The sequence below is a fragment of the Varanus komodoensis genome, unplaced genomic scaffold (assembly GCF_004798865.1).
Source record: "Varanus komodoensis strain SLA01 unplaced genomic scaffold, ASM479886v1 scaffold45, whole genome shotgun sequence".
Lineage (NCBI taxonomy): Eukaryota > Metazoa > Chordata > Lepidosauria > Squamata > Varanidae > Varanus > Varanus komodoensis.
In genome coordinates, this window is record NW_025336011.1 from 6087607 (window position 1) to 6115210 (window position 27604).

The window sequence follows — 27604 nt, forward strand, 5'->3', positions numbered from 1 at the left end:
CCTCCTGTCCCTCTGCACCCAGAGCCCCGAACAATTCTGCGAGTGTACCCTGGTTCATTTTCACCACCACACAGAACCTTGCAGTGCTTCAAGATTAGGGTTATACATTCAGTACAACCAAGCCAGTTTTCGGACTGTGTTGCTGGGTTTATATTTTTATCTGATACATGATCTGTGCTCTGTCAGAAAGGCAACATTTGGCCTATTAAAAGGGGAAAAGGACAAGTGGGATAGAGTAGGCAAGTGGGGCTGTAAGTCAGGACCCATGAGGTTTTTTATGTCCATTGACTGAAACCCCCCAAGAGATGTATATATTGTTGTTGGTCTTGGAGAACAAATATCATTAGTTACCCCACTTCTTATGAGGCAAGGACATGCTGGTTGCTGCAGGAGTTGGGCCCAGTGCTCTGGACAGTGCAGTCACTGGAGTCCATCTTACAGAGGTCACAGTGGCAGCTGAGAGCCACTGGGTACGTGAAGGATGGGTCAACGCCTGCTGGACATCCCCGCAAAAGCATGGTCTCGTAGCGGACATCCTTGTAGGTGCAGACCCTCTGGTTGAAGGATGAGAGGATAGTCTTCCACAACATCTCCTGAAAATAGTGAGGGGTTAGAAAGGGGTGCTGCACACGACCAGTCTCCCCTTGCTAATGTATGGGGAGGGTAGTGTCTGAAAGAGAGGCCTCCATTCTCCTGCTCCAGGGTGGCTGGCGCATTTGCACCAACTTCTTTTACAGGCCTGTTCTGGTGGGTATATTTGTCTTCCATTGTGTTGTGCATCTCTTGTCCTCATCCAGGTGCGCGCGCACATTCACATGGTGGGATTCCAAAGCCTGCTATATGGCCAGCACATCAATTTTTCAGAGAACAAGTGCGTGCTCTCCCTGTAAGCTGCAACTTGCCTGGGTCCTTAATAGGAGAAGATGATGGAGAACAGGGCTGTGGATGCCCTTCTGTATTTTGGGATACACTGTATGGTTCTTGTGTGCAGAAGCCTCAAACCAGATGTTTAAGGCGCTTCTGCCCCTGTGTACCTTGTCTCAGAATGGTTCTCAAGAACAAAGGGGGCGGGTGCTTTGGAGAAGTATAGGCACCTGCTTGGTGAGCTTTCCGACCCTTCTCACTCCCCACTGCCCACCAAGCAAGTCTATGCTAAGCATGTGGCGCATGGATTTTCAGTCCCGCTGTCAGTCTAAACTGGAAGCATGTGATTTTTAAAGGATCGCTTTCCTTCCTGCTCTCTCTTGTGTGGGATTTTTAAAGGATTTCTTCCCCCCACCCCCGCCACACACACACGCACGCACACACACACACACACACACACTCACTCACTCCCCCTCCCCTTCTTCCCCCTCCTCCCCCTCCTCCCATATGCACACACCCTTGTCTCACAGTAGCCGCTGCAGATAGAGGTGGTGATAGCCATGCAGACAGGGCAGTCCTCTTTCTCTGCTGCAATCGTGGCATTGACTGGGTGGCAGGCCAGGCTGCTACTGCTGCCACGTGGACCATTCCTGCGACTGGCACAGTGGGTGAGAGCCAAGAGTAGGCATGCTGCCAGCAGAAGATTCTTTCCCTGCAACGATTGACGAGAGAGGGCATTGAGGAATCTAGAAAGCAAGACCAGTGCGGGTTCCACCCGACATGTTGCTGTCGTCGTCGCCAGGCTGTGATTCGGGATGGGGTTCATGCCTGAATGCTCAGGCATAGATCAAATAGGGAGAGTCTAGGTGGCCATTTAAAGGAATTTCAGGAGAGGATGACCAATTTGCAGCATTCATTTAGATCTCTTGCAAGAATGCATTGATGCAGCTGTTTGATCTGACTGTTCCTCCTTTGCTCTCTCTAAAATTTGGCATCTGTCAGATTCTGTCATCTGTGATTCAGTAGGGGCTGAGCACAGCAAATTAACTGGTCCATTTTCTCATCTCCCCAGGGCGAGGACATGGTCAGGCTGCCTTGTGCCATCTGTTCCCGCCCCCACCACCAGATGCGTTGAACTCAACTCCCATAGTCACCATTGACTTTGCTGGTTGGGAGTTGCAGTCTGACACATTTGCGGGCAGCTAAGTTGGACAAGGCTGCCACGGGGGTCCTGGTCTCCTAGGGACTATTCCAGGTTCTGTCTGTCTAGCTTAAAAATTTAGCTCTTAGGAAAGGGGTACGGATGGTTTTCCAATTGCACAGTAAAAAAATCAGTGTTGAACCCTTTTCTGGTGTTTTGGCCAATGGGTGCAAAGTCATTGATATGGCTGAGAAACATTTGGGCACTCTGTTAACATTTCATTTATCCAAAATTATTACATAAATCTATGAGGTCCCCAATATAGCACAAGCAAACCTATCCTGGGTGGGGAGAGGAATGAGCAGCTTCTCCCAACTGTTTACGGGGAACTGAGTGCTCTTCCTTGAGACCTCATCCTCCCGTCTTTTCTGGCTGTGGATTTGCCCCATCTTGATATTAATGGAGAGGAAAACCACAAGTTAACTTACAAGTACCCCAGCTTTGCAGGGTTGCTAAAAATGGATGAGAGTGCAGAATGAATAAAGCTGATAACCTTTTCCTGTATCTTCTGGTTGGGGTATAGGACATGCAAGCTTCTGAGCTCTATCAGAGCTTTTTCAATTTTGTTAGCAGGCTCTGATCCATGTATCCCATGCATTCTTGGTGGGCAGTACCCCATCAAATTTAATAGGACTGACTTCTGAAGAAATATCTGTAGTGTTGCTGCTTACCTTCTGCCTGAAGCACCTAGAATAATAAAACAGATTTGAAAGGAACCCTGATCATCTAGTCTAAGCTCCTGCTGATTAAAGGAATCTCTCAAATAGTGCATCTCTGAAAGTCCAGCCCAGGTACTGCTTAAATGCCTCCAGCCAAGTGTCCATAGCAATCTCATTTTACTGTCAAACAGGTCTTACGGTTTGAAAGATTCTCCTAATGCTATAGTTGAAGTCTGCCTCCTTGCAATCTGACTTCTAAACCAATCTCACACATTCAAAGAAATAAAACAGCATCCACTGACTTGCAATCGCAGTGGCTCACACTGTCCTCAGGGCATTCATTACCTTCATGAGAGCATGCAGGAACCACACGTATGTTCTGCTCATGCAACTGCTCTTTCATTTGCACTTACCTGTATCAACTTCATCGTGTCTCCTTAGCCAGCCTGGATTGGAGTATTTCTCTCCTACCTTCCGTCATCTTTTATATGACTTCCCCCCGCCCATCATTCAACTGACAGGAGATTCAAGGACAAGCAAAAAAAGGATGTATCTGGTTGCCAACCAGGCTGCCAACCCGAGGTCAAGGGATGCTAAAAAAACATGCACAGCTCTCCCTGGAAGCCTTGTCTTCCACTGAATCTTGAATGGCCGTGGTGGCGCCACATTTGGATTTCACCCTTCCTGCAAGGCAAAGGTGCAGAAACACTTTTAGCCTGAAATCCCAGTTCCATTTTGCAGATAGGTTCAATGCCAGCATTTGGTAGGCAGGGCTGAAGAGAAAAAGCCAAAAAATGCCACAATAGCTGAAAACGACAGCTCTACAAAAGGCATTTCAACCTTTTTAGAACAAGAAAATACTGTACAAAAGCTGGGAAGCTGCCAAATGATTGATGTTCAGGTAAAGGAAGGTATGGACAGGGGAAATGGGCATAGTCCACTGAGGAACCCTCAAGGGCCATTTTATTATCACAACAGCCCCTTGGGGTAGATTTGACTGACAAGGCAGTGACCCAAGCGTGCCTAATGAGCTTCGCAGCTGAACAAGGAATTTAACCTAGTCTTCCCAGCCTACTAGCAGCAAGCTCTCTGCTAGACTATGCTGCCCTTTCTATGCAAAAATCCCAAATCCCTTTGCTCTCCTATCTTGGTGGTAAGTGATCAGGGCTTTTCTGGCAAAAGCCCACCTCAGAAAACACTGCATTTAGCTTGAAAACTGGCTCATGTGACTCATTTGACTCTGCATGGTAGTTTGCCACTTTTTTTCAGTCACTGAGTGTAGTGTAGTGACAAGAACACAGCCCTGGTGGAAGTCCAGCAGCTGGAAATGAGCCCCCAGGTTGACCAGAATTGCTAGCTCCTGTTTTGCGGGGTTGCAGCAGGATTTTGATTTGGTCAGTTCTAGGGATTAGGGGTTCTTGGGAAGAACATTTGGAACGGTTATTTATTTCATTTCTATTCCACTCATAGCTGATGCACTCGGGCCATTTACAACAAAGTATAAAAACAATAATGTAAATAGAGGAAACACATTAAGAATTAACTTAAAATAACATAAAGGAATGTAAATAAGTTACAAGACTCGGTCAAGAGTCAAAGAAAAAGACCTGACTAGTTATACCGGGCTTCTGAATGATCAGGGAGGTCTTTAAAGATCTCCTCAAAGGGGGCTGTCATGACCCCCAAAAGATGGCAAATCTGGTGCCTGGCAGGCTCAGCAGGGAGGTTGTTGCAAAAATGGAGGGCGGGGGCTTACGGTCAGGGTGCTTAAGAGGGTCAGAGGGTTAGAATGTGAATGCTAGAATGTACAGGTTCTCTGATAGAAAGTTTGGTACTGTTTATTCTTCTAAGGAGGTGCTAGGTATGGTGACGGGGCGGGAATCAAGTCATGTTAGAGCAAGCGAAGTGCTGGGATCCCACAATCCTGCCCTAGCACAATAGAGATAGGTATGGGTAGTTCAAGGGAAATAGGCTTTCCTTCACCTCCATGATGTTATAGGCTGGGGGACAGGATGTGGCTGCCTGCACTGGCAAGGGAAACGTGCTTTGCATGTGCTCATACAGATTCTCATCTTCCTTGTTGATGAAGCGCTCAAGGACTCAGCTGGCTTAAAGCATACTTATGCCTGAGCCACGGATCAAATTAAATGGAGAGCTGGGGGACAATGTTTCTTCTGAGTTTCCCCACCTTGCAGTAGCAACAAATGAAACCAGCTAGAGATTTTCCATAGGCTGTTGAGTAGCCAGATTTTGTTCAAGGCCACTGGCTGAGCACTGCATCAGGTGTGTTGCTAGGTGAGAAATCCCTGCCTGCTTTTGTCCCATCCTGCTGAGGGTGCTGTCCCTGACATCAATCCCAGCTTTGGAAACTTAAAAGGGCATTGTGTGGCTTGCACTGAAAAACAAGCTAGTGATGAGTTGACCAGCAGAAGGCTTCATAGAGGGAAGGTGCATTGTTGAGTTGGCTTTATTCTGGCTCCTCTGATCAGGCTTTTTTCTAATTCATCTCCTTCCCTACCTCATCTTTGCCCTTGGCTGGGTTTTGAGAGCAAATCCTGCAACATTTCACAGTGGAAAATGGGGATGAGTATCAGTCCTTCTTCAAGGATCAAGTTTCAAGCCTTAGCACCCTCTCCTATTGCACTTAAGAGCTCTGCTTAGGAGCAGCAATGAATCTTCAGGGTATTTTCCAGCCCTACCTCAAAATGCTGGGGGTTGAACCCAGGTCCTTCTGCATGCAACTTATATTGCCCCACCGCTGAGCTGTGGCTTTGCCTTGATACCCAGTTCATTTATTCTGCAATGGTCCTGCCTTCCATGGATCCAATAACCAAGAATGGTTTTCTTTTGGTTAAAGACTTGCTAGAAACTAAGCCCATAATGTTTTACAGCATGAAACAGGCAGCATAATGCCTTAATTTTCATGCACCTAGATTAATGTGTAATTGTAGATATGCTAGAAGGATAATGCATCCACCTACTCCAAGAAGGAACTTTTTGGGAAGGAACCAAATCTGAAACACAGGCCAGCCTTTCCTCCCATACTCTGGTCACTCCCCTTATCCGCATCCCCATTTTATTGGCTCCTCAGTTATTTCCTGCTGAGCAATTATAATTCTATTCTGGTAACAGTTTCTTGTGAATCCTCCAAGACATTGGCATTCTCAGGAATGAATTGGCTTTTCAGAACAGAAATCACTTTCCTTTCCACCACAATGTGGGATTGTTTAGGATGATGCTTGAGAAGTAGCTGTCAGAAACTTGCTACAATCTGAGTGGAACAGTGTGTGTGTGTACCTGTACTAAATTATTGAGAAGAAAATTTGTGTTCTGCTGTTTTTGGTTTTTTAACAAACTCACAAGGCAGTTCACGCAATAGACTTTTAAAATGTGGGCAACACATGCTAAAAGGTTAACAAAATATACATCATGGATAGGCAGCCTGGAGCCCTCCAGATGTTTTGGACTAGAATTCCCACAATCCCTTTCCATCAGCCATGCTGCATGGGGTTTATGTAGGTCATAGCCTAAAACATCTGGAAGACATGAGGTTGCTATCACAAAAGATGGGGACAGCAGCTAGAATTTCATTTTTTAAAGCCAGGGAACATGAAATATAGGCAATCTGAAAGGATCACATGTTTACTGAAATAGACATGCCTTGGCAAGGTGGTGAGAAACCCTGAAGGAGAGGGTCGGAAGGGACCCCTCATGGGCTGTATTTGCCCCACAGGCCTGAGTGCAACACCTCTGTTCTAGCTGTTGTATTTTGGAACAGCTGAATTTTCCAAATACTGTTCAAAGGCAGGTCCAATTTCAGTGTAAGTTACTAATGCATCATTTTAACTATTGAAATGTGTTGTTTTTGCATCTGGATTCCCCACCCGTTTTCTTTCCGAACTTTCTTAAAGAACCTAAACAATGCCAAAATTGTGTTGGTGCTCTTGGAGATGTCCCATCTGAGGTCCGGTTGCAACCTACCACTTGAAGATCAGAATCCAGGCATAGCACCTGTGCTGCCTGTGTTGAGTCAGCTTTCACATGCTGGAACTATCTGGCATGTGGGCTACAGTCTAGAGGGCTGACAGCAATGATATCTTTGTGGCATTGCCAAGAACACAGTCCTGCTGAGGAGTTCCCTATGCCCCATGGGCTGGCCAACTGAAGAGCACAGCAGCTAGCTCTGACTGTCCTTTGAGTTTCCCACAATGCTTCTGGCCTAGCTTTGTTTGGATGTAACTATGGCAAATTTGAAGTGTTGGCCTGTCCCAGGTGCTCAGAACCGTTCTGAGCAGCTGCTACCGCAGCTCAGTAAGCAGGGTCCAGAAGGTGCATGGATTGGGTTTTATGTTTGAGTATTTTATATGATGTTTCATTGTGTTGTTGGTTTTAATGAGTGAACCGTCCAGGGAACTGTGGCAAATGTGTGTGGGTGGCCAGGGGAAGGGGGAGCAGCTGTACCAGGCAAGATTGACAAAGGTTTAATAATATTGGTTTTCCAATAGATTTTTTTTTGAAAGACAATGCCAGTGCTAGGTGGGAGGAAATCATAGATGAAAAGGACGTAAGAACAGTCTATTAAATGACTCAGGGTCACTCATTTCCAATAGGTAGAGGAGACAGTAATTTATCAGCTATGAAGCTTAAAGCATAGCCTTGGGCAAATTCTGCACGCGCTCTCTCTCTCTCAGCCTAACTGATCTCCAGGATTATTATGAGGGTAAAATGAAAAAAAAAATAATAAGAATTCTACAGATGCTGCCCTGATCTCTTTAGAAAGAAGGATGGGTTGCAGATAATGAGAAATAAATTGGTACTAAGATTAATGTGAATGAAAGCCCCCACCCTTTTGTGGCCTTGGTCACGTCTAAAGGGCTGCTCAAGACCATTTCTTGCTTGACATGCAGAAGGAAATGGTACCCTTTATCCTGTCCCAAGGCCAGGTTCATAGTAACCAAGGGTGGCCTAGTTACTTTGGCACCTAAGGCAGAAAATTCCAAAAGCACCTCAGCCTCTGCAACCTGGCAGTAAAACTTGTGGGAGGTGGGGGGAGCTACCATTTCAGAACACCCCGAAATGGGTTCTCTTACTCTGCTTAATGATAGGGCCAACTCTGAGTCCCCAATATCATTCTAAGGTTTAAGTGAAAACCTTAAGCATCCTTTTGATTTTGTTTTGTTGGGCAACCAATTCTTTTGTTGTAGCCAGTGGTCACTTCCTGGCTTCCATATAAGAGGTGCACATTTACTCCTCACGGCTTTAGTAGAACAAGCATGAAGTGTCTGAAGCTGTGAGGAAGAGTTACGACTTTGCATGCAGAGGTTCCCAGGTTCCATCCCTGGCATCTCCAGCTAGCCTGGAAAACCTGCCTGAAACCCTAGAGATTGAGTGGCTACTAGTCAGTGTCAGCAGTCCTGGGCTGGATGGGCTAATGATTTGACTCAGCATAAGGTAGCTTCCTACACTCCTCAGCTATGGGTTGGGACAGAGTGGTGAGGACTAACTGCTTCTGTTAAATGTTTATTTTAAAAATGGCTCTGAAGCGTGTCAGTTTCCCATTTTTGTAAGAATGTTCATGGGCAATGAAAAGCTTAGTCTGTGGAAGTGGTTACAATCAAGCCTTGCACGGATACCAACATGGAGGGGCCTATACAGGATGTGTTTGTTAACAGATCACCACTTGCCACAACTCAGCAGCATTGTCAAAAACACATGATAAGCACAAGAGCCACGGAGATGTAGTGACTAGAACATTTATTTTCTCATGCTAAAATTCCTTACAGAGGTTCAAGGCAGCATATGTATTCTTTGCTCCACTTTATCCTCACAACAACCCTGTGAGGTAGGTTAGGCTGAGTATGAGTGCCTGGCCTAAAATCACCCAGTAATAGTTTTGTTGCTGAGTGAAGATTTGAATTGGGGTTTCCCTGGTCTCCAGGGTGGAGGAAGTATAACCTTCTAGATCTTGTTGGACCACAACTCCCATTATCACTGAACATTAGCCGTGGTGCCTGGGGCTCATGAGAGTTGGAAGTACTGTACTATTTGGAGGTCAGAAATAGCACAACCCTACAAATTTACTCAAACATAAGTCCCACTGTGTTCACACACACTCAGTTCCTAACCCTGATGCACTTCCCAGGAGGTTTTGAACATAAAACTGCATGTAAACTGCCTTGAGTTGCTTGCAGGAAGGGTGGAAGACAGAGCGTGTGCCTCTCTTTCAGGTGTCTCTCCACACTTGCTGCACTGCCCAAGGAATTCACGAGGCCTGGGTCAGGGAGCCCTTCTTTTGTGTGGCCAAGAAGGAGATTGTCCCAGCTCCTCCCCACACACGTGCACCTCTGGGCAACACCTAGTGGGTGCCGGTTCGACTGCCTTTGGAATATTGCAGATGGGCAACTTGTGGCACTTCAGGGGTTGCTGGAAAGCAGCTCCTGTTCTTCCCCTCCACCAGTAACAATGATGGACATTGCAGTCCAACACCTGGAGGACCAAGAGTTGCCAATGCCAGTCCACTGTGTTCAGTTTGGCAGTGGCTGCTGAGCTCCAGGCACCTCCCATATGTAGATGGAAACTGAAACATCTTGCAAAGCAGACATTCAGGATCGATTTAATTCTTGCAATCCTTATAACCCCTGTGGAACGACTCTTTAACCTAAGCAATATATTTTAATTTTCCTTTGCATGATGCATTATTGTGGAATCCATTCTTGCAGTCCAATCCTAGGTGTGTTTGGCCTGAAGTCTTGCCAACAGGTATTATGCCCAGGTGCAATGATTAGAGCAGGGGTGCAGAACCTTCTTCAGCACGAGGGCCAAATTTCATCTGGGGTCACACTCAAGTGGTCAGTGGGGACAAAAGACTTGGCATATTTTAGCTTAAACTCTTTACTGCCAGTACCTAATATTTAGGAGAAGCATTTCAGCTTGTGAGAAGGAAGAAAGGAAAATGCCGGGAAACTACCAAATGATCAGTGGGGAGGAGGAAGACAAATTGCCCTCAGAGGCTTGGATTTGTCCCTGAACGTGAGGTTCTGCACACCTGGATTATAGCTTTTGTGCTTTGCAGTCAAATCTTCCTGAAAATTAAAGTACAAATTACAAAATACTAGAAGACTTTTTAACGAGATAATTTTGGATCTGGCAAAAAGGCGCCCCATTTCTAAATGCTTCCAGAGCAGCCTCTATCAGTTTGGTGTCCTCCAGAGGTGTTAGACTACAGCTCGCATCATGCACACTGAAGATGATGGGAAGTTGTTATCTAATGCCTGGAGAGCAGGTTGGGGAAAGCTACTCTAAACTTCAATCAGAAGTTGCTTCAGCAAAACGAAGACCGAAGCAAATGCTAGTGATATATTTGAGTTTTTGGTTTCTCTGAGGGGGAGGAATGAATAGGCCCAAATCCCAGCGTAAACCCACTGCTGCACCTGGCGTCTCACACTGGCACGGGTTTGCCGCTTCCATAGCACTTATACTCCGTCTCATACATGCGTGGCACACACATGATCTCCACCACAGGCACCTGGCAGGATACAGTGGGTGGCCGCTCCACAGGGCAGAAGCGGTCCCAGGTGCGCTTGTGGTCGTTGGGGGGCTGGTAAGATTCCTTTGCCAGGCTCAGTAAACCACGGTGGGGAACAGCGGTTGTGTTTGGTGGCAAGCGCGGCACCCGGGTGGCCTTGGAAAATTTGCTGACGTCTCGCATTGGCCCAGGTGCACGGATCAGAGGGTAGGAATCCCGTGCCTGCGGGTTCTCCTTCAAGCCATGGCCCCAGGCCTTTGGATAACCCTCACACTGCCAGAATGTAAGAGCATCTTTCCGTGCGTAGCCTTGTAGTTCCTTCCTGTGGGGGGAATGGAAAGAGAGTGGAGGTAGGGTCAGAACCTTCGCTTTCACTGGAAAGGGAGTAAAACCAGATAGCCAAGAATGCATGCAAGGGAGGGAAGTGGCTAGTGAACAGAAAAGCCTCTACATGCACGTAGGGTTATTCTTAGGAAATGAGGAAACACTGCAGAGTATGTTAGTGGATATGCCTTTCAAATTCTAACGAACACCACCCTTAATTTAGAATAATAAGCCTCTGGCCTCTGTGATTGCTTGAAACCCTGTGGATGGTCCCCACTAACACTGCAGAACTGTGAGCAACTACAAAATACAAGAATCCATAGTCTCAGCATGGAATCTCTTCATGGCTTCTTGTCTCTTCCTAATGTGACTAGCAGAAACAGGATAAAGTATGCTGAATTTGCACCAATTTATACCATTGGCAGAATTTGGGTTACAATGCACAGATACACAAGCAGGGTGTGAGGGTTTCTCTCTCCCTGTTATTGCCCAGCAAGTGGTTTTTAGAGGCCTACTACCTCTGACCCTGCATATCCCTTTCCAGTTAAAATTAAGAACCACTGCAACTTCATTCACCATGAACCTGTTAAATCCTCCTTTAAATCCATCTGAGGCCACAGTCATACATTAAAATCCTACAACTCCTAGCATTCTTCAGCTAGCCCTAATTTGGTGGCTGTCACCACATCCTGTAGAAACAAAATTCATGGTTTAACTCTGTGCTGTATGAAGCATTTCCCTGTGCCTTGCATATCCCTATGTTCTCATATTGTGAGGGAAGGAGAAACACTTCTCCATCCTATCATGCATTCTCCACACTGCAACGACTGTGCACCTTTGCTGTTTCCCCATTCACCATATTTCTCTTTCCTGAAGCTAAATAGCCCCAAACATGGTAGTGACATCTTCTCTAGCAGAGGAGCTGCTCCAGCCACAATTATCTGGGCTGCTCTTGACATGCAGGGGATGTCAGCAATACCAGAGTGTACAGGTGTTGGAAGCAGCGAGAGAGAATCAACAGGAGTCACACTTACTGTGTGAAGGGCCGGAAGTCCTGGGTGGTGATAGATATATAGGGTTCATTGAGTCTCAGAACTGCCCTGTCACGAACATAGAATGGTTCGCCTGCTAGTTCTTCATTCCGTGTGCTGGCCACAACGGACTGCAAGGAGAACAACACAAAGGGCAAGGAAGCTTTGAACTTCTCGGCCTGCGTCACAGAAGAAACAACTGAGAAAAAGACCCATCACCAAACAGACCTGGCCTCAGTACACTGGCACCCATGGGTAGCTGCCAAGGTCCCATACCTTGGCAAGGACTATTGTTATGCTGAAGTGTCACTATACATACACACTCTCCCATGCGCCTGAGTTCCCACAATGCTCCAGAGTGAAGCTACCTCTGAAGCTTTGTGTCTCAAGCACACAGGGTCTCACTCCCTTATATACATATGCAGAGAGAGAGAGAGAGAGACAGGAATACAACACTGAACAATAATTTACCTCACTCTAGAGACAGTATGCAAGCATATGCAAGCAATGGGTTAGATTCAGATTCATGCTGGATCCACTACTGCTGGAAGTAAGATTCTCTGTCCTTTCCTTCCCATGACAGCTCCTCCAGCCCCCTAAAATTGCTTCTTAAAAAGCCAGGTGGATTGCAGCATAGGAGGGGGACTCCCAAAAGGCAGGCAGAGGGACTTCCAACCCATGCAACCCGTCCTCTCAGGGAAGGCAGACCCTGGCTCCATCCATCTATTTGCAAACTGTGAAAAGGAAAGCATCCTTAATTCTCAGCTGCTGACTCTGGCTAGAATGGAGAGTTGGCTGGTGTGCAGGGGTGTCCTCCCCTCCCTTAAGAATACCTAATACCTTTGATGCTCCATCTCTGTGATGAGCCGCCAACCCAAATGGCTGAGGCCCAGCATGAAAAGTAGGATCGTGTGGCAGATTGGGCCAGCCAGGATAGCGGTCCCTCATCTCACTTTTCTGGTTGCGCATGGTCAGTGGGAACCTCCAGGCTCTCAGTTTTAGCTGTTGGGAAGAAGAGTGATTCAGAAAGTTGGGGACAGGTACAGTGAGAAAGAGGAAGTGGGTTGAGGATGGTCTTCATAGCAGGACAAGGGTGTCCTCTTGTGGAAAAGTTGGAAATCGCCATTTCTAATCCCCAGCTCTTCATGCTCTGTTTGAAAGCTTAGAGTAACCAGAAGTGGAATTTTTGAACAGATTATTTATTTTATTTTATTATTTATTTAAGACATTTGTATGCAGTCCTTTGCAACAGCCTGACGGCTTACACAATTAAAATTCCAATATACATAATGATATAATATAAATAACATAAAAACATTCCACGATATATCCTCTCTTAATTAATAAAAATGCAACTGTATACAAATTAGCAATATTATTAAAATAGTATTAGTTGTTAAAATGAAGGTTAAATTAAAAAGGGCTTTACCTGGTGCTGAAAAGAGTAGAGGGTTGACGCCAGGCGGGCCTCTCTGGGGAGCATGTTCCAGGGGAGCAAGTTCCATATTCTGGGTGCCACAGCAGAGAAGGCCCTCCTCTGTGTGGATACCCTCTATACCTCCCTCAAAGAGGGTTCCCAGAGTAAGGCCTTCCCTGCTGATTTTAAGGGGCATGAGGGCATATAGGGGAAGAGACGTTCCTTCAGCTATCCAGGACCCAAGACATTTAGGGCTTTATGGGTAAGTACCAGCACCTTGAATTGGGCCCGGACTTCAGTTGGGAGCCAGTGAAGCTGGTAAAGGACTGGCGTTATATGAGAATAATGACCAGTCCCCGCCAGCAGCCTGGCAGCTCTATTTTGCACCAATTGAAGTATCCAGACTGTTTTCAAGGGCAGTCCCACTTGGAGCGCATTACAATAATCCAGCTGGGAAGTTACCGGGACATGCGTCACCGTTGCTAGGCAGTGCTCATCCAGGTAAGGACGCAGCTGTTGGATCGGCAGAAGCTGAAGGAAGGCGCTCTTTGCCACTGCTGTCACCTGGACCTCCAGGGACGGCTCTGCGTTGAGGAGCACTCCCAGGCTGCAGACCCTGTACATTATGTACATCATTATGTACATCATTCTCTACTGTCATCCTCAAATAATTAAATCATAGGCTCAGAATTCTTTAATTCCAAGTGTGCATCTTTTGCTTATGGTTAGGTTGGTGGGTTGGTGGGGCCTTGTTAAAAGCACAAACCACCAAAATAGATCCCACAAGCTTGACATGGAATTCACTTCTGATTTAAAAACATGGAACAAAAGGAAGGGGGAGGGAAAAATGTTAATTCAAGGCAGGGTAGGAAACTTGGAGCCCTTTAACCATGAACCATTAACTCCATCCAGTGTGGCCAAGGGTCAGGGATGGTGAGAGTTGTTAGGCTGGTATTCCCCTTGCAATGCTGTTCATCTGGGAGGCAAGGATGGCACCCATCCCCACCTAGCAAAGAGCCCTCCTGGCTTCCTAGCCCCTTCCCTACATTATACCACAGACCCTGTCCCACATAGCACCTTCTGTGTTCTATTTATTAGAGTTATATCCTGCTTTTTTCTTACAGATGCAAAACAGCTGACATCATTCTCCTCCTGCTGCTCTCAGTCTTATCCCCACAACAACCCTGTGAGGTAGGTTGGCCAGAGAGTCTGTAACTGGCCCAAAGTCAGTTGGTCCCATGGCCAAGCAGGGAGTAAAATCTAGGTTGTCTAAGTGCCAGTCCTGCATCCTTAACCAGTGCACTGGCACTTGCTGTAGCCTTCCTACCTACTCCAAATATTTCATAAATTACCTTCTCTCTCAAGTCTTTGTTGTAGAGGACATCATAGTGTGAGCAGGCGACAGAGTAGCGGGGCACGCTCAGCACTCCCCCGTGGGTCTTCGGGCCATGGGCAAGCTGCGTGGTGGTGGACAATCGTGGAATGACCTCATTTTGCAACACTTTCTCAGAGGCCGGGGGCAGCGGCTCATGGATTGTCGACTGTCAGTGGGTGGTGATGGGTAATATATAAAAGGCAGCAAACAATCAGGAAAAAATGATTAACTGATGCAAACAGATCCCATGGGTCCTTGTAGCACCCTCTCAGTAAGCCTTCCCCAACCAGGGGCTCTCCAGAGGTGTTTGCTTACAACTCCCACAGGCGCCAGTCAGGCAGATTGGAACTGTGGGTTGTGGTTCTACAACACGTGGAGTCACCCAGGTTAAATCAGGCTGCAGTAGACCCAATTCCTTCCAGCGGACTCAGGCTTCCTGTTTCTAGACACCATTAGCTCTCCTGCGGAAATCGGGGATCTCAGACCCACCCCCAAAATAATATCGATCCCCTTGATCCGAATCCAACCAGCCAGCCCCACTCGATGTCGCCTGCTGGCTCACTCGTGCATAGGGCGGCGGGAATGGCAGCGGGGGGCTATAGTTGAGCCCTACTCCGCTGCTGGTCTGCCTCCAGTCTTGCCTGCGTCCTTCGGGGGCCCCCGCCGACACGGAGTCCACCTCCCAGCCGAGGGGAAATGAGGAGAAAGTGCCTGCCATGGCAGCCTCTGCTTCAGGGGCATGGTTGCAGGCGAAAGCAAGCAAGGAGGCAGCTAAGGGTACCAACAAAGGGGCGGGAACAATGGAATGTTTGGGATAAACGTTGCCATGGCGATAGAACGCTTGGCAGCCATGCGTTCTATCCGTCCTTTGTCAGCCCTGGATTCGATTGGTCCGTAGAGCAGGTTCCCAGGGGGATGGGAAGGAGTCAGCACTTTGGAGCTCACTGAGGATGAGGAGCGGGTAAAAGGATCGCGGCTAGTGAGCCACACTGAGGGGATCGGATGGGCTACGTGCCGTGCAATCTTGCACGTCCACGACTCACCTGTTGCCTTTAGGGAGCAGCACGCCCCTCCGTTGCATGTAGCCCCTAACCTTAACCAGACGCGGAAGTAGGCTTCCACCCCTCCTGTCTAAACCAGGACTCCCTTACCCGCTCCTATCAGCCCCAGCCAGCATGGCCAGGTTGGAGAAGGCTGTCCCACGCCTTTTCTGCATTACTCTTACATAATGGTGCATTAGGACCGAGGCTTCAGTCGGACCTGTTGTTGTTGTTGTCTGGCAGTCAGGAGTCCATGACCATAACAGTGGTGAGGGTGACCATCTTATAAATTTATCCCCTTTAACTTTTTTGTGAGTCTGCACTCCTGCATCCTTCAGCATTTTCCCTGCATGCTAATACCTCCCCCTTTTGTTTCCCAGTGCCCTTGTTTGAGCTTCATCACAGTTATCGGCACTGAAGCTCTGCAGTTTGCTTTAGAGTGAGCACTGCAGTCCTTCTGAGAGTTTCAGTAAGCCTTGCAAATCTCGAGATTGTGGTAAGTCTTACTAGGCAGGTGGGAATACTTTTGGGCCAAGGCCTGGATTGCCCCCACCTTGCTACCACACAGGCTAGATGGCACTGGGGGAGGGACCCTCACAAATGAGAGCAGAGCACCTGGAGTCTTATTGGGCTGTTTGGGGAGTCCCCTCCCTGCCACAATAAGATTTTACGTATTCTAGTGTTTTCCTACTTTGGCAAACTGTGTGGTTTCCCGAAGTTTGCCAGTACCTTAGTCTTGGCACTGATGGTGCCATTTTGTTACCTTATGCAACAGCACTCACAACCTGGACGTCATAATGAGAATAGTCATGATTAGACTTCTGGATAAGAATGCAAACCTAGGCATGTTCAAACAGAAAAAAGCCTACAGCTCTCAACATTCAGAGCAGGGAGTGGCTGGGAGTTGCAGGGGGGGTTTTTTCTGTCTAAACGTATATTTGATGACACCCTAAGACATATCCCCAGTTTTCTGCAACTGAGATTGTAGTGTTTTAATAAATACACTTCTCTTTGCACAGATTATTAGGTGTCTCCTTGTTGGATCAATATTGTAGAGCTGTCATTGCCCTCAGTTCACCTATTCCTCTCTCTCCATGAACTTAGAAACATAGCAACTGAGTCAGAAGGGGCTTCCCGGGCCACCTAGTCTGACCCCCGGCTCCAGCCAGCTCCACTCATGACATGAAACTTCTGATTGTTGGGGCTTCTGCAACGCTTCAAGCAGAACCTGGAAAAAGCTGGTGCAACTCTGTACAAAAGAAATGAATTAATGAATAAAATAAAAATAGCAATAATGCATAAAGAGGTTGAAAGAGTCATTGTTTGGATATTGACTTGAAAAACCACAAGACAGTGTTCTGGGTGCCCCCAGTAGTAATAGTCATATTTGGACCACTTTGAAATCCCACAACTGCTACCAACAGCAGCAGCATAAAGGAATTAATTACGGTAGTGGGGAGTCTGTTGCCTTCCAGACATTGTTGGTCTCTGACTCCTATCAGCCCCAGCCAGCATGTCCAGTGGTGAATGGTGATGGCAATTGTAGCCCAACATCATCTAGAGGGCCATACATTTCCTCCCATCTCTGTAAACTCTGTACAGTGTAAAGGATGTGTGAATATCCATTTGTGCAAGATTGTGCATAGCAACAGCTCTTGTAGCTCTTTAACATGAAACATAGGCTATCATGATGATATCATATTTGTGAGGAACAAAAAACACAAAACAAGGTTGTGTTCCTGATGCCCCCATTTCTATTCTTGCAATGGCATTCTTGCAATAATTTTCACCTTGTTGTTCTCTAACATGGATTGTTGTTGAAGATGCTTCCCACCAGTGGGAATCCTTCTCAAATTAGAAAGTTTTGAAATTCCAGTTCTGGCCATTAGGTGGAACTCGAGGCCAGAGAATACTTTTCCTTCTGATGTTTCAGAGGACTTCTGGAGTTTCCTACACATCAACCCATGGAGTTGGAGAAAGGGGATATATATGCAGCTGCTGGAGACAAAGAAACATTAGCCGACCTTACTATTAATCACCTGTTCTTCCTGAATCCCTGTTGGCCATTCCCCACTCTTGGAGGACAGGGTTGCTGTGTGTACAACGTAGCCTATTACATTTTCTCCAGTTACGTTTGCTAGCCTCTGCTGCACAGTGTGTTGTGTGGGATCCCATCAATAGTGCTGAAATAAAACTCAACTGCCATTCCAGCAGGTTTGTATTCATGCAGTAAGGTGGGTGGGGAGCAACAGAGGTGGTTTCTTTCCATACATTCAACCTTTAATGTAATTATCACAGTCTGTATTTTGCATGTATTCTCCCTCTGGCCTCACTGCTTGCTGTTCTTGTATGCTCATACCTACCCACACCTGCCAATCTAAGATAACACACCATGCATCTGATAAAATTTATGCTATAATACATTTGTTAGTTCTGAGAGTGCCACAAGATCTTGTGTTGTTTTTGAAACTTGCAGATTCACACCTGCCCAGAGCTCTAAAACACTGGAAAATGTTTTTATAGCTGTTTTATATGCTGTTTGAATAGCCTGCATACACAGAGATAGGAATTCATCACAGAGCAAAAGCACTTGTAAGGAGAAAAGTCAGAGATAAAATTGGGTTCTATATAGTTGTCTAAGATCACATGATACAAGGTCTTGAATACTATAATGGAAGAAAGATAGGTGGGATGTCAATATACTAACATAGAAATACACACACAGAGAGACTTGAGTAGGTATATTAGGACAAACAAGTCCTACACTCTTATTGAAGAAGAATTACACACAGAAAGATGATCAAGACTCCAGTACCTTTATTTAGGAAGCGCCTACGAAGAGCACAGTACTGAGGCAAATGGTTTCCCAAAGATCTGGAATCTGAAATGAAAAATTGAGGGCTCTAGTCCATGCAGGCTGCCCCTTAATGGTGCCTCTTGTGGGTAAAACTGTCAATAGCTTCTAGTTCTGATAATGATAGGTTGCCTCTAGTATTAGAGGCGGTATGCTTGTCTACCAGTTGCTGGACAACACAGGTGGGAAGGTGTTGTTGCACTCATACTCAGCTTGTGGTTTTGCTCTGTCTTCTTGTATTTTTATGAGATACCTTGTTGGGCCTGGAGGTGGAGAGCACATCCATCCATAATGGTTGAGTATGTCCTGTAATATGGTCTGATGGAAAAAGCCACAACTTCACTAGCCCATGTGGCACCATGGACTATGACCCAAGTGACTCTAGACTTAATGACTTTTAGATGATACTTTAGTTAACTACCATTTCCCTCTGGAACAGAGGAAGTCGTCTTAGAATGAGTTAGAACTTTGATCCATCTAGCTTTGGCATAGTTGACATGGATTGGCAGTGTTTTTCCAAGGTTGAGGTGGGAGTTTTTCCTGAGATGTATATTTACTTGAGAAACATGAGCTCTACTTTGATGCAGAAAAGGGTTATATATTTTTAAAATCATAAAGTGAACATCTGTAACCATGTACATGACTGACTTGCTACTCCCTAACTCTAAAATGTTTCAGGATAAGCAAGGATGTTGCAGCTTCTACTGCTCTCTGGATGGTCATTTGGCAGCCCTGGGCTCTGCCCCATGGTTCATTCCTCACTGTACCTCTAATGTCCCATTCCTCCTTCTACATTTCTCTCTATAGGGCTTATGGTGCATATGCATGAAGTATCGATTTTGATCCATTCCCACCTCACAGTGTTGGGCGAGTCCATTGTGAGGGCCTTCACAAATGATTGTGCTGTACTGCATGTAGAGTTCCAGTAGCGTAGATCCACTCCCCGGCAGCCATCTCTTGTACCCCCATTTGGATTGCACTTGGTCTCAAAGAAATACTGCCTGTATCGGCCATGAGGGGTAAGGATCTCAGAAGCCACCATCACGTTCCTACCCCTTATGTTCACCGCTGTATGCTTATCTGTCACCCAGGTTGTGATCATGTCACAGGCTGTCTGTGAAGACTGAGAAGGGAAGTCCTCCGAGGAGGGTTGGACTGTAGGTTCCTGTCTAGAAACAGCAACGTGTGGAGAGATGAACTCCCATTTCCTGAGTGGTGACTCGGTATAGAAAACATTAGCAGTGTAGGGGACAACAGTAAGGGGCATGGCATGGGTGGTCCAAAGCACTGGGGTAAGCACAGCAAGGAGCAGAGAAAGCATGGCAGGAACCTGTACGGGAAGGGAGACAAAAGCAATTCTGTTAGAATGATTGCCTCAGCTTCTTAAGAAAGGTTCTTTGGTCAATAGCCCACTGCTGCCTTCATTTCCCCTTCATTACCACCTGTCACTCTGGTATAGGGCAGGGCTGAAAATTCATCCTGTCAAGCTCTACTTTATTTATTTATTTAAAGTATTTATATGCCGTCCTGTCGTGAAAGCCTCAGGACGGCTCGCATAGATAAAATACAATAAAATATGACATAAATAAAATTATCGACCCACACTGGCTGCAATAAAAACATATAGATCATGACATTATACAGTTACAGCCAGTTGGGTGTGGCCAAAGTTAAAACTGGGCAGAGACGGAGCCGAAAATGGGTGATGTCAGAAGCAAAGAGTTGGGGTTGATAAAGAAGGCAAGATTTGCAAATTATGACTCACTCCCTGAAAAAAGCTACCCATTTTCACATTTACATATGCTAATGTATACATGTATGCTGATTTAGAAAGAATAAGTCCAAATGGAAAATTGCATCTAGCTGACCTGTGTATGCTGCTTGATATGATATCCTGATGATGTTAATAACTCTCAAAGCCCAGCTCTCTTTTCTGATGTTTTACTTTGCTTTTTAATCTTTTAACTGGGCTAAGATGGCACCTTCAAAACAGAGGACCGTGTTCCATTAGGAGGACACATGGCTGGCCTGGAATAGTTAAAACCTGAGCAGCAGGCTAATGAGGCAGGTACACAATCTTCACACTATGGTAGGTTGTACTGCATTTCTCTTTATCATAATTATTTCTAAATTTGCACCACTGCATATAAACTAAAACATGTAAATGTTGTCCTCTTTTGGGGTGATGCAGTTCCTTTTTCTAGGTGATTTATAAGTGGCCTCCCTAATTCCAGCAAAGCCAAAATGGAGCAAAACAAAGTGGTGATGTTTTCAGAGTAGACAGGTCTTGTACAGTGGTCCATGGTCTGCATGAAACCAGGCCAAGGTCTCAGGTCACAGGTTTCCTGCCCCAGCTTATACAAATAGCCAGAGTTCCTTAAACAAGGCCAAAGGATTTCAAGGCCCTAAACAAGCCTAAGGAAGCTTTCAGAAACTTACCCATGGAGGGCAGGGATACTAAGCACAACAGAAGCAGCAATCACAGTCATATATGCTCAAGGTCCCAGGAGAGCCAACCTCAATGACAGAGCACATTCGTATCTATCTAAGGATAACTTGTGGGCTCCCAAAAACCATGGGGAACCACAGGCTTGGTGTTAGGGTTTTAAGCAGAAGCAGTACTGAGTGGGGTCTTATTGGTCCAAATTCATGCAGGCAGGTCTGACTACCTGCAGTGGTGCCCCAACTGTGGAATACACTCCCCAGAGAGGTTCGCCTGGCGCCAATTTTTTTTTTTTTTTGGTGCCAGGCGAAAACCTTTTTATTTTCCCATTATTTTAATTGTTAATTGTTTTTAATTGTCGCTTTAATACTTAATCACTGGATGCTGTGCCATTTTTAGTTTATTTGCACTTGTTGTAAACCGTCCCAACACGCACAGTAATGGGATGGTTTATAAAAGCTTTAAATAAATAAATAAAGCAAGCTGTGTCCAAGAATATGAAAATCCAGCTCACTTTTCACCAATTTATGGTGCAAAACCTGTTTAAAGAGGAAACATCAAAGGGAAAGGAGGAGGAAACTAAAGGCTTTACACAGGAAACTAAAGGCTTTACACACACTGTTTGCAAAATTTGACTTTTCTGCTGTAAGGACTATAAACCTTTGTCAAAATGAAACTGAAGGGTCTAAGAAATTGAGTGGTGCATGCTAGATTGCTTAGGAATTCCTGTATTCAAGAAAATCACAGCAAATGAGTGGCACCTCCAATGCGATAGCATTGGGGCATTTCTACTCCTCCACAACTCTGTTTCACCCCTATTTTCTATTCCCCATTCATCCCAGCAGCCCCACACACTTCGCTGATCTCTCACGTGTGTGGGATGTCATCTTGGCTGTATAAAGATCAGAACTCACTCATGAGTATGGATAATGAGAGTCTAAAAAGAGGTAGACTCTCCTGGTGCCCCTTGGATGGTTTGAAGTACAATTCCCATATAACCCTCTGCTTGGCCAGTGGCCAAGAACTATGTGAGTTCAAAACATCTGGAGGGCACAAGGTTGCCTGCCTCTGAGCTGACCTGTGTCCTTTCATATGCCAGTAATTACTGCTCATCATCAGCTTTTCCAGACTCACACTCCACCATTAAGACCAATCTGTCCCAGGCACCCAACTGATTTAGATTTACATTTGATTTACATTTTTGAAACTATATTTTTACCTTTATCCATTCAGATCTCTCCTTCTCAGTCTCCTTCATCGTTGCTCTTCTTTTCATTCTTTCAGTCTCTGCATTTTATGTCCAGATAACATGGATGACATAGCGGGTTCAGCCCACCCGAAGTCAACAGAACTCTTCCTGTTAGCTACTACTTGCTACAGCAAACAAAGAGGTCAAAACCCTCCATGTCACTGCAGCACAAATTATGCCATTTGGACCTTGTCCTTTTGTTTGCAGTACCACGCTGAAACAAAAAAAGCTCAAAACAAATCTGCAATGGATGAGGACCCCCACTCCAATGGGAGTCACCCCCCACTGCAATTTGCATCAGCAAAACGTTCATACCTTTGGGCACCTTCAAGAATACTTTAAAGCAAGTGACTAGAGTAATTGGGGAGCACCGAGGAAGATCTGACAGTAACAAACAGTTGGGCAGCTGAAATCTAACCATACTATTACACTCCACTGATTTCATGGTAAAAGAAAAACAAGTATTTATTATCGGTGACAGCCAGCGTGACCTCAGAGAATCTTGATTTTACTCTGTCTGGGACTGAAATGTAACTCTGTATTGTGGAGCTGAACCTCACACAAATGGGCAGAATCTGGCCCCATGCCCAGGATTTCACTCCTCCCCCAAAATATATATTTTGGGTTATATTATGCAATCTTAAGACCCAGAAACCAGAGCATGGTGAAAAAGATATACACTTAGAAATAAGGAATTCTGAGCTCAGGAATTCTGTTTTGAGTATCAGAGATGAATGGAGCCCATAGACAAGATTCCACTCAAGGTTATCTCAAACTCCTTTTGAGTGCTTCCAGAACAATAGTTCCTAGCGGTACCAATCCAAATACATTGTGCAATTTCTTGCTGTTACTGTGGATCTGCTGTGGTAAAAAACAAGAGAGAAGTAGTACTAGGAAACCACAGGAGAGTTTTAAATGTAAGACAACAAGGGCCTCTGGAAAATTCTGTGAATCAGGCAGGACAATTTCATAGTAAAAAGCCTTATCTGGAAGGACCCTTAATTTCAGCAGAAGTAAATCAGGGATCTCTTCATTGCAGCTGCAGTTAAACAACTGGAAGTCAGAAAACATCCTTGCCAATCAACCACAAGTAAGCTAGAGAACTACAATCCAGATCTACATTCTGTCCATTTCTGCCTGTCTCGAAGGCTCCGCAATTCTGTTGCCAGGCCTCAGGTGGCATTTGAGGCCAGAACAAGTTTTCTTCTGGAGTTCTAAGCAGTCACAGGGTTGGGGGGGGGGGGGGGGGTGCCATGTGTGTACAAAACACAGCTTGCTGCAGTTGAAGACACTGGGAAGGCTGCAATGTCAACAGGGGCTACTTGCAACCCATTTTTCATTTTCAAGAGCCTTGCTTTCCAGATGCTGTTCTTCCCCCTCAGCCCACCCGCCTAAAATAAGACATCAGGACACTGGAAATGAAGTAGCAGGCATGTCTTTTGTTTTTAATCCTCCCTTCAAACACACGCACATTTTCCTAGAATTTGTCCCCCACAGAGAGTAAATAGACACAAATAAGTTAATAATTAAAATGACAGGATGGGGTCAAACACAAACTGCAGCTGGAGGGAAGGGAGGCAATAAATATGAAGCAAGGATAAAGAAAGGAAGGGGGACTCCAGAAGTAAACTTACACCATCAAGCACGCTGGTTTTCAAAAGAACACCAGGATTCCTCAGGAGTCTTATCAGAAGTTTCTCAATTAACAGCTAGGTGGACAAACCACCCACAATGACAGGGTTTTTCCTGCTGGGCACGTTCTGGGCTGTGCGCCTTTGGTGCGCACGAAGCACTGGGGAGGCCTAGCAGGTGCGGCTGGTGGCCACACATGTACAGACGCTGCACCTCCAAACATGCCACAGGAGTGCTTCTTTTTAATCACATGCACTGAATCCTTGCCAGATGTGTTGAGATGGAAAGGCCTCCCTGAGGGCAGACTGCTGAAACCCCCTGATCTAGCAGGCTATGCAAAGGGAGGAGCACTGGGGTACAGTGTGCTTTGCAGGGCTTCAAAGGCATGGTCTGTAGGCTGGGCATCACAGCCGGGCCCAGAGGACTCTTAATGCAAAGGCCCCAGGACGCCTGTGCTCCGATCACACAGGCTTGTCACTAGGGCCAACCTTGAGGGTAGGCACTCAGGCACCTCCCGCAGCCTGCAAGTGCCCCGCCTCTGGTTCTGGCCCAGACCTTAGTGTGGGGATAAGGGCAGCACAGATGTCGCTGCTGGCTTGCTTGCTGCCTGTCAAGCAAGCAAACGGAAGCACTGATGAGAAAGCAGACGAAGATCACAAGCCGCTGGTGACAATGGGTAAGAGTTCTTGAAGGAGGGGCCCCATGGAGGGTGCTTTTCCCAAGGGTCTTTAAAAATCTGGAGCCAACACTGGTAATACCGCATGGACCACGAGTGACTCGTTTGCACCATCATTCCCCGCCCAGCACAGAGGTTGCTCCCTCCCCTCCACACAGGCTCCCTGACTAGCTCACAGGAAAGCTTCCCATTCCCTTCTTCACCCTGGTGAACAAGGAACAGTGACGTCGCCTTCCTCATGGATCCCAGGGCCACTGCTTGTAGTCACGGAGATGGACCTTGTTGATATGGAGCCCTGGCTTGGCTGGAGTACATGCAGGGCCAGACATGATGGCTGGATGCCTGTTAGTCAGCAGGGACGATGCCCCCTTCCTTTGGTTCAGTGGGAGCTGCACGTGCCTCTTGGCCAACAAGAGACCATGTTCGGCTTAGGCACTGTACCAAGCAGCGACTGAGGGGGGGCTGCACCAGGGGGGTGGTATTAGCCAAAGTGAAACACGGGCTGGGCCCTTTTCCTCCCTACGTCCGGCCAGTGCGAGTGAGTAGGGTGCAGACACACGAGGTGTCAATCCTGATCCAGCGCCAGGCCACAATCTTGTCAGAATCCACCGTGAGGGCCCTCACGTAGGACTGTTTAGCCTTGCATTCGGAGATCCAGTGGCGTCGGTCCACACCCCGACAACCCCCCACTGTGCCCCCTGCCGGATTACATTTCGTCTCAAAGAAATACTGCTTCAGGGGGCCTGTAAGCGTCTGGACCTCAGAAAGCACGGTCACAGTTTTGCCACGGATGTCCACAGCTGTCCGCTTGTCTGTCACCCAGACATTGACACTGTCACACACCGACATTTCTCCTCGGCGGATGGACCCATCCAGTGACCGTTTGGACTTGAGCGTTCTGTTAGCAGCCTGCCCTGGCTGGGCACTAGAGTCCTCCATGAGGAAAAGCAGCGGTGGCCCTGCCGGCTCACGGTTGGAAAGAGCAACCCGTGGAGAGAAGAGGTCCCAATCCTGCAAGGGAGCCTCATTCCAGAGGACATCGGTAGTGTTAAGGAGGGTAGTGGTGTGGGAAAGAGGGGCAGCACGGATGACACAGAGCAATGGGGTGACCATGGCATGGAAGAGAATAAGCATCACTCCCTGCACAGCGGGGACCTGGGAGGGAAGGAAGGAAAAAGAAAGAAATTGTCTCAGAAATGGCTCAACTGTCAGCAAATTGCTCACAAAACAGATGTTAGGGCCCTGTTCCCACCTCTGGTTTCCCCCCTCCATTATCTTCCACCCCTCTGACTCCACCACAAAGACTGAGAGGTCCCTTAGTAGCATGTGGTCTCATGAGCTCCCAGCAGCCACAGTTGCTGCCATCTTAGTTTTCACAAAATTCTGTGCCCCAGAATAGAGCTGGCCTGAGGCAAAATGGTGGCCACATTAGTTGACTGGATTGTCAACAGAATCCTACTTCTGTTGCAATTTTCACCACACCTGAGGACAGAAGGACAGGCCGTGTGTTGCACACGCATTTTAGGAGGTGCAGGGTAAGCCATGTAGCACAACAGAAAGAAACTCTGGGGGGAGGGGGCGGTGTTGAGGGAACAGCCAAGGGCTGTTGTTGCTGCCACCCCTGCAACATGTGGCATCTGAGCAGCTGCCACAGTCTACTTAATAGTAGGGTGGGCCCACCCATGAAGCATTGTGGGTAAAAGCAAACACCGCCAGCCACTACAAAAAAGCATGCCATCACCCAAATGTTTACCCACAGTGTGCCAAAGAACAAAGGAAGTTTTCACTTCATGACAAAACATTTAGCAGCTGTGGCTACAGAGGGGGTTCAGAATGAAGGCCTCAGATAGCATCACCTGGGTTGATGGCCATGGCTTCCCACAGTTGCCCAAGATATGCCAGATCATGATGCCGAGCATGTCCTATAAAAGCAGTCATGGTTGTCTGGTTAACACTCACCTGGGGCAAAAAAAGGCTGAGCAGAGAACATCTCAGAGGCCCAGGCTGGGAAAAACAATAGAAAATGAAGGCTTTTCTACATGAAGCATTTATCGTACACTCATTGTTCCCTGCTCATGATTGTGACAGGCTTTCTAGACAATGTTAAGAGACTCAAGTTTTGCTTCTGGGTCTAACTGGCATTTTTGGCTATTTTTTAGAGTAGGGAAAACTCAGCATTTAATTGTAAAAAAGGATAGCCTCTCATCTATTTACGCCATTTCACTATACCCAATGCCATCGAGAGGTTACATGTTGGAAAAGTGGGAAAGGAAATACAACTTCTGTGGTGAAACCGTATATAGATACAGCCAATTAACCACCAATTAACTGCCTCCCGTAGAAAAACTGATAAAGCCAAAATGCTGAGAAAGAATGCGGGGCGGGGGGAGCGTCCTTTTAGCCTTGCTCATAGAAACTAGCTTTAGCTATTGCAGATGTTTGGGAGAGTCTTGAAATTGCTAGAACTGGTTTATTGCTGTTTGTTTATTCTATTCTATTTATTGTTTATTCAAGATAACAATAGTTTGAAATATTTTGAAATAGCTAGAGCTGGTTTATTGCTGATGCTCTGCATTGGAGAAAAAAGAAAATTAATTTTTAATTAATTAATTTGCAAATTTCTTTGTGAATTTTAAGAGGAAATAGAAAACAATCAAGTGTGGAACCGTCAGTATAGCAGCTAAAGCTGCACTTCTATAGCTTTGTACCTGGAAGTAAGCCCCACAGAACCCAATGGTTAAAGCATTAACAGTGCAATCCTGCATATAGCTACTCAGAAGTAAGGTCCATTAAGTTCAGTGGAACTTGATCCCAGCTCCATGTGTATAAGATTGCAGACTTATTGTCACTGTACCTGGATACTATGACACTTGACCTCTCTTGCCTGCTATGCCAGCTAGCAGCTGCTCAATTTACCTTTAGTAGCTGCAAACTTGTCTCAAAAGAGGTGTCTTGGGTCATTTGGCAGCATTAAGCAATCCCCTGAAAAGGTTAGTAGCAATATTAGGTGCGTTTGTGGTAGAGCAGTAACTAGGGAGTATGTCATATACTGGAACAGGTTTTTAGAGGCTTGGTCATAATGCTTCACTCTGAAAAGAAATACTTGTAGCTTATAACAATCATAGCTTCAATCTGTCTGGTATTGCTGAAGGTTACCTTTAGGGCAGGGAAGGATAGGATCTGGGTCAATTGTTAGATCCCTGGTCAGTCTGCCACATATTAGCAATGATTTCTGATTTCCAATTGCTTGGCAATAGCAGCGCACCCTCATTGCCACTGACTTGCCCTAAATCAAGCTTCCCTGACATGGTGGC

At 46.3% G+C, this 27604-nt stretch overlaps 3 protein-coding genes across 4 annotated transcripts; all 3 read right to left on the minus strand.

The window, feature by feature from the left end:
• Positions 1 to 359: 359 nt before the first annotated feature.
• On the minus strand, positions 360 to 3152 carry LOC123030508 (lutropin subunit beta-like). Its single transcript, XM_044444519.1, has 3 exons — positions 3138 to 3152; positions 1382 to 1576; positions 360 to 593 (listed from the first exon to the last, which is right to left on the minus strand). The coding sequence occupies exons 1-3, from the start codon at positions 3150 to 3152 to the stop codon at positions 360 to 362; spliced, it is 444 nt and encodes a 147-aa protein (XP_044300454.1).
• Positions 3153 to 17293: 14141 nt separating this feature from the next.
• On the minus strand, positions 17294 to 22035 carry LOC123030601 (neurotrophin-4-like). 2 transcript variants are annotated; one of them, XM_044444668.1, is made up of 4 exons: positions 21953 to 22035; positions 19145 to 19620; positions 18252 to 18317; positions 17294 to 17434 (listed from the first exon to the last, which is right to left on the minus strand). In XM_044444668.1, the coding sequence occupies exons 1-3, from the start codon at positions 22007 to 22009 to the stop codon at positions 18269 to 18271; spliced, it is 582 nt and encodes a 193-aa protein (XP_044300603.1). In that variant the 5' UTR covers positions 22010 to 22035; the 3' UTR covers positions 17294 to 17434; positions 18252 to 18268. The 2 variants fall into 2 exon arrangements, with proteins under 2 accessions (XP_044300603.1, XP_044300602.1); XM_044444667.1 differs by lacking the exon at positions 17294 to 17434 and having other exon boundaries at positions 18244 to 19620.
• Positions 22036 to 24809: 2774 nt separating this feature from the next.
• On the minus strand, positions 24810 to 26290 carry NTF4 (neurotrophin 4). The gene is made up of 2 exons (XM_044444609.1): positions 26250 to 26290; positions 24810 to 25445 (listed from the first exon to the last, which is right to left on the minus strand). The coding sequence occupies exon 2, from the start codon at positions 25422 to 25424 to the stop codon at positions 24810 to 24812; it is 615 nt and encodes a 204-aa protein (XP_044300544.1). The 5' UTR covers positions 25425 to 25445; positions 26250 to 26290.
• Positions 26291 to 27604: the final 1314 nt, after the last annotated feature.

Coding starts and splice junctions, on each gene's coding strand:
- LOC123030601 (XM_044444667.1), bottom strand. CDS start 22,009: ATGAAAAGAAGAGCAACGATGAAGGAGACTGAGAAGGAGAGATCTGAA. Junction 19,621..21,952: donor AGAGATCTGAATGGATAAAG/GTAAAAATATAG, acceptor CTTCCCGTACAG/GTTCCTGCCATGCTTTCTCT.
- NTF4 (XM_044444609.1), bottom strand. CDS start 25,424: ATGCTTATTCTCTTCCATGCCATGGTCACCCCATTGCTCTGTGTCATC.
- LOC123030508 (XM_044444519.1), bottom strand. Junction 594..1,381: donor GCGGCTACTGTGAGACAAGG/GTGTGTGCATAT, acceptor CACTATTTTCAG/GAGATGTTGTGGAAGACTAT.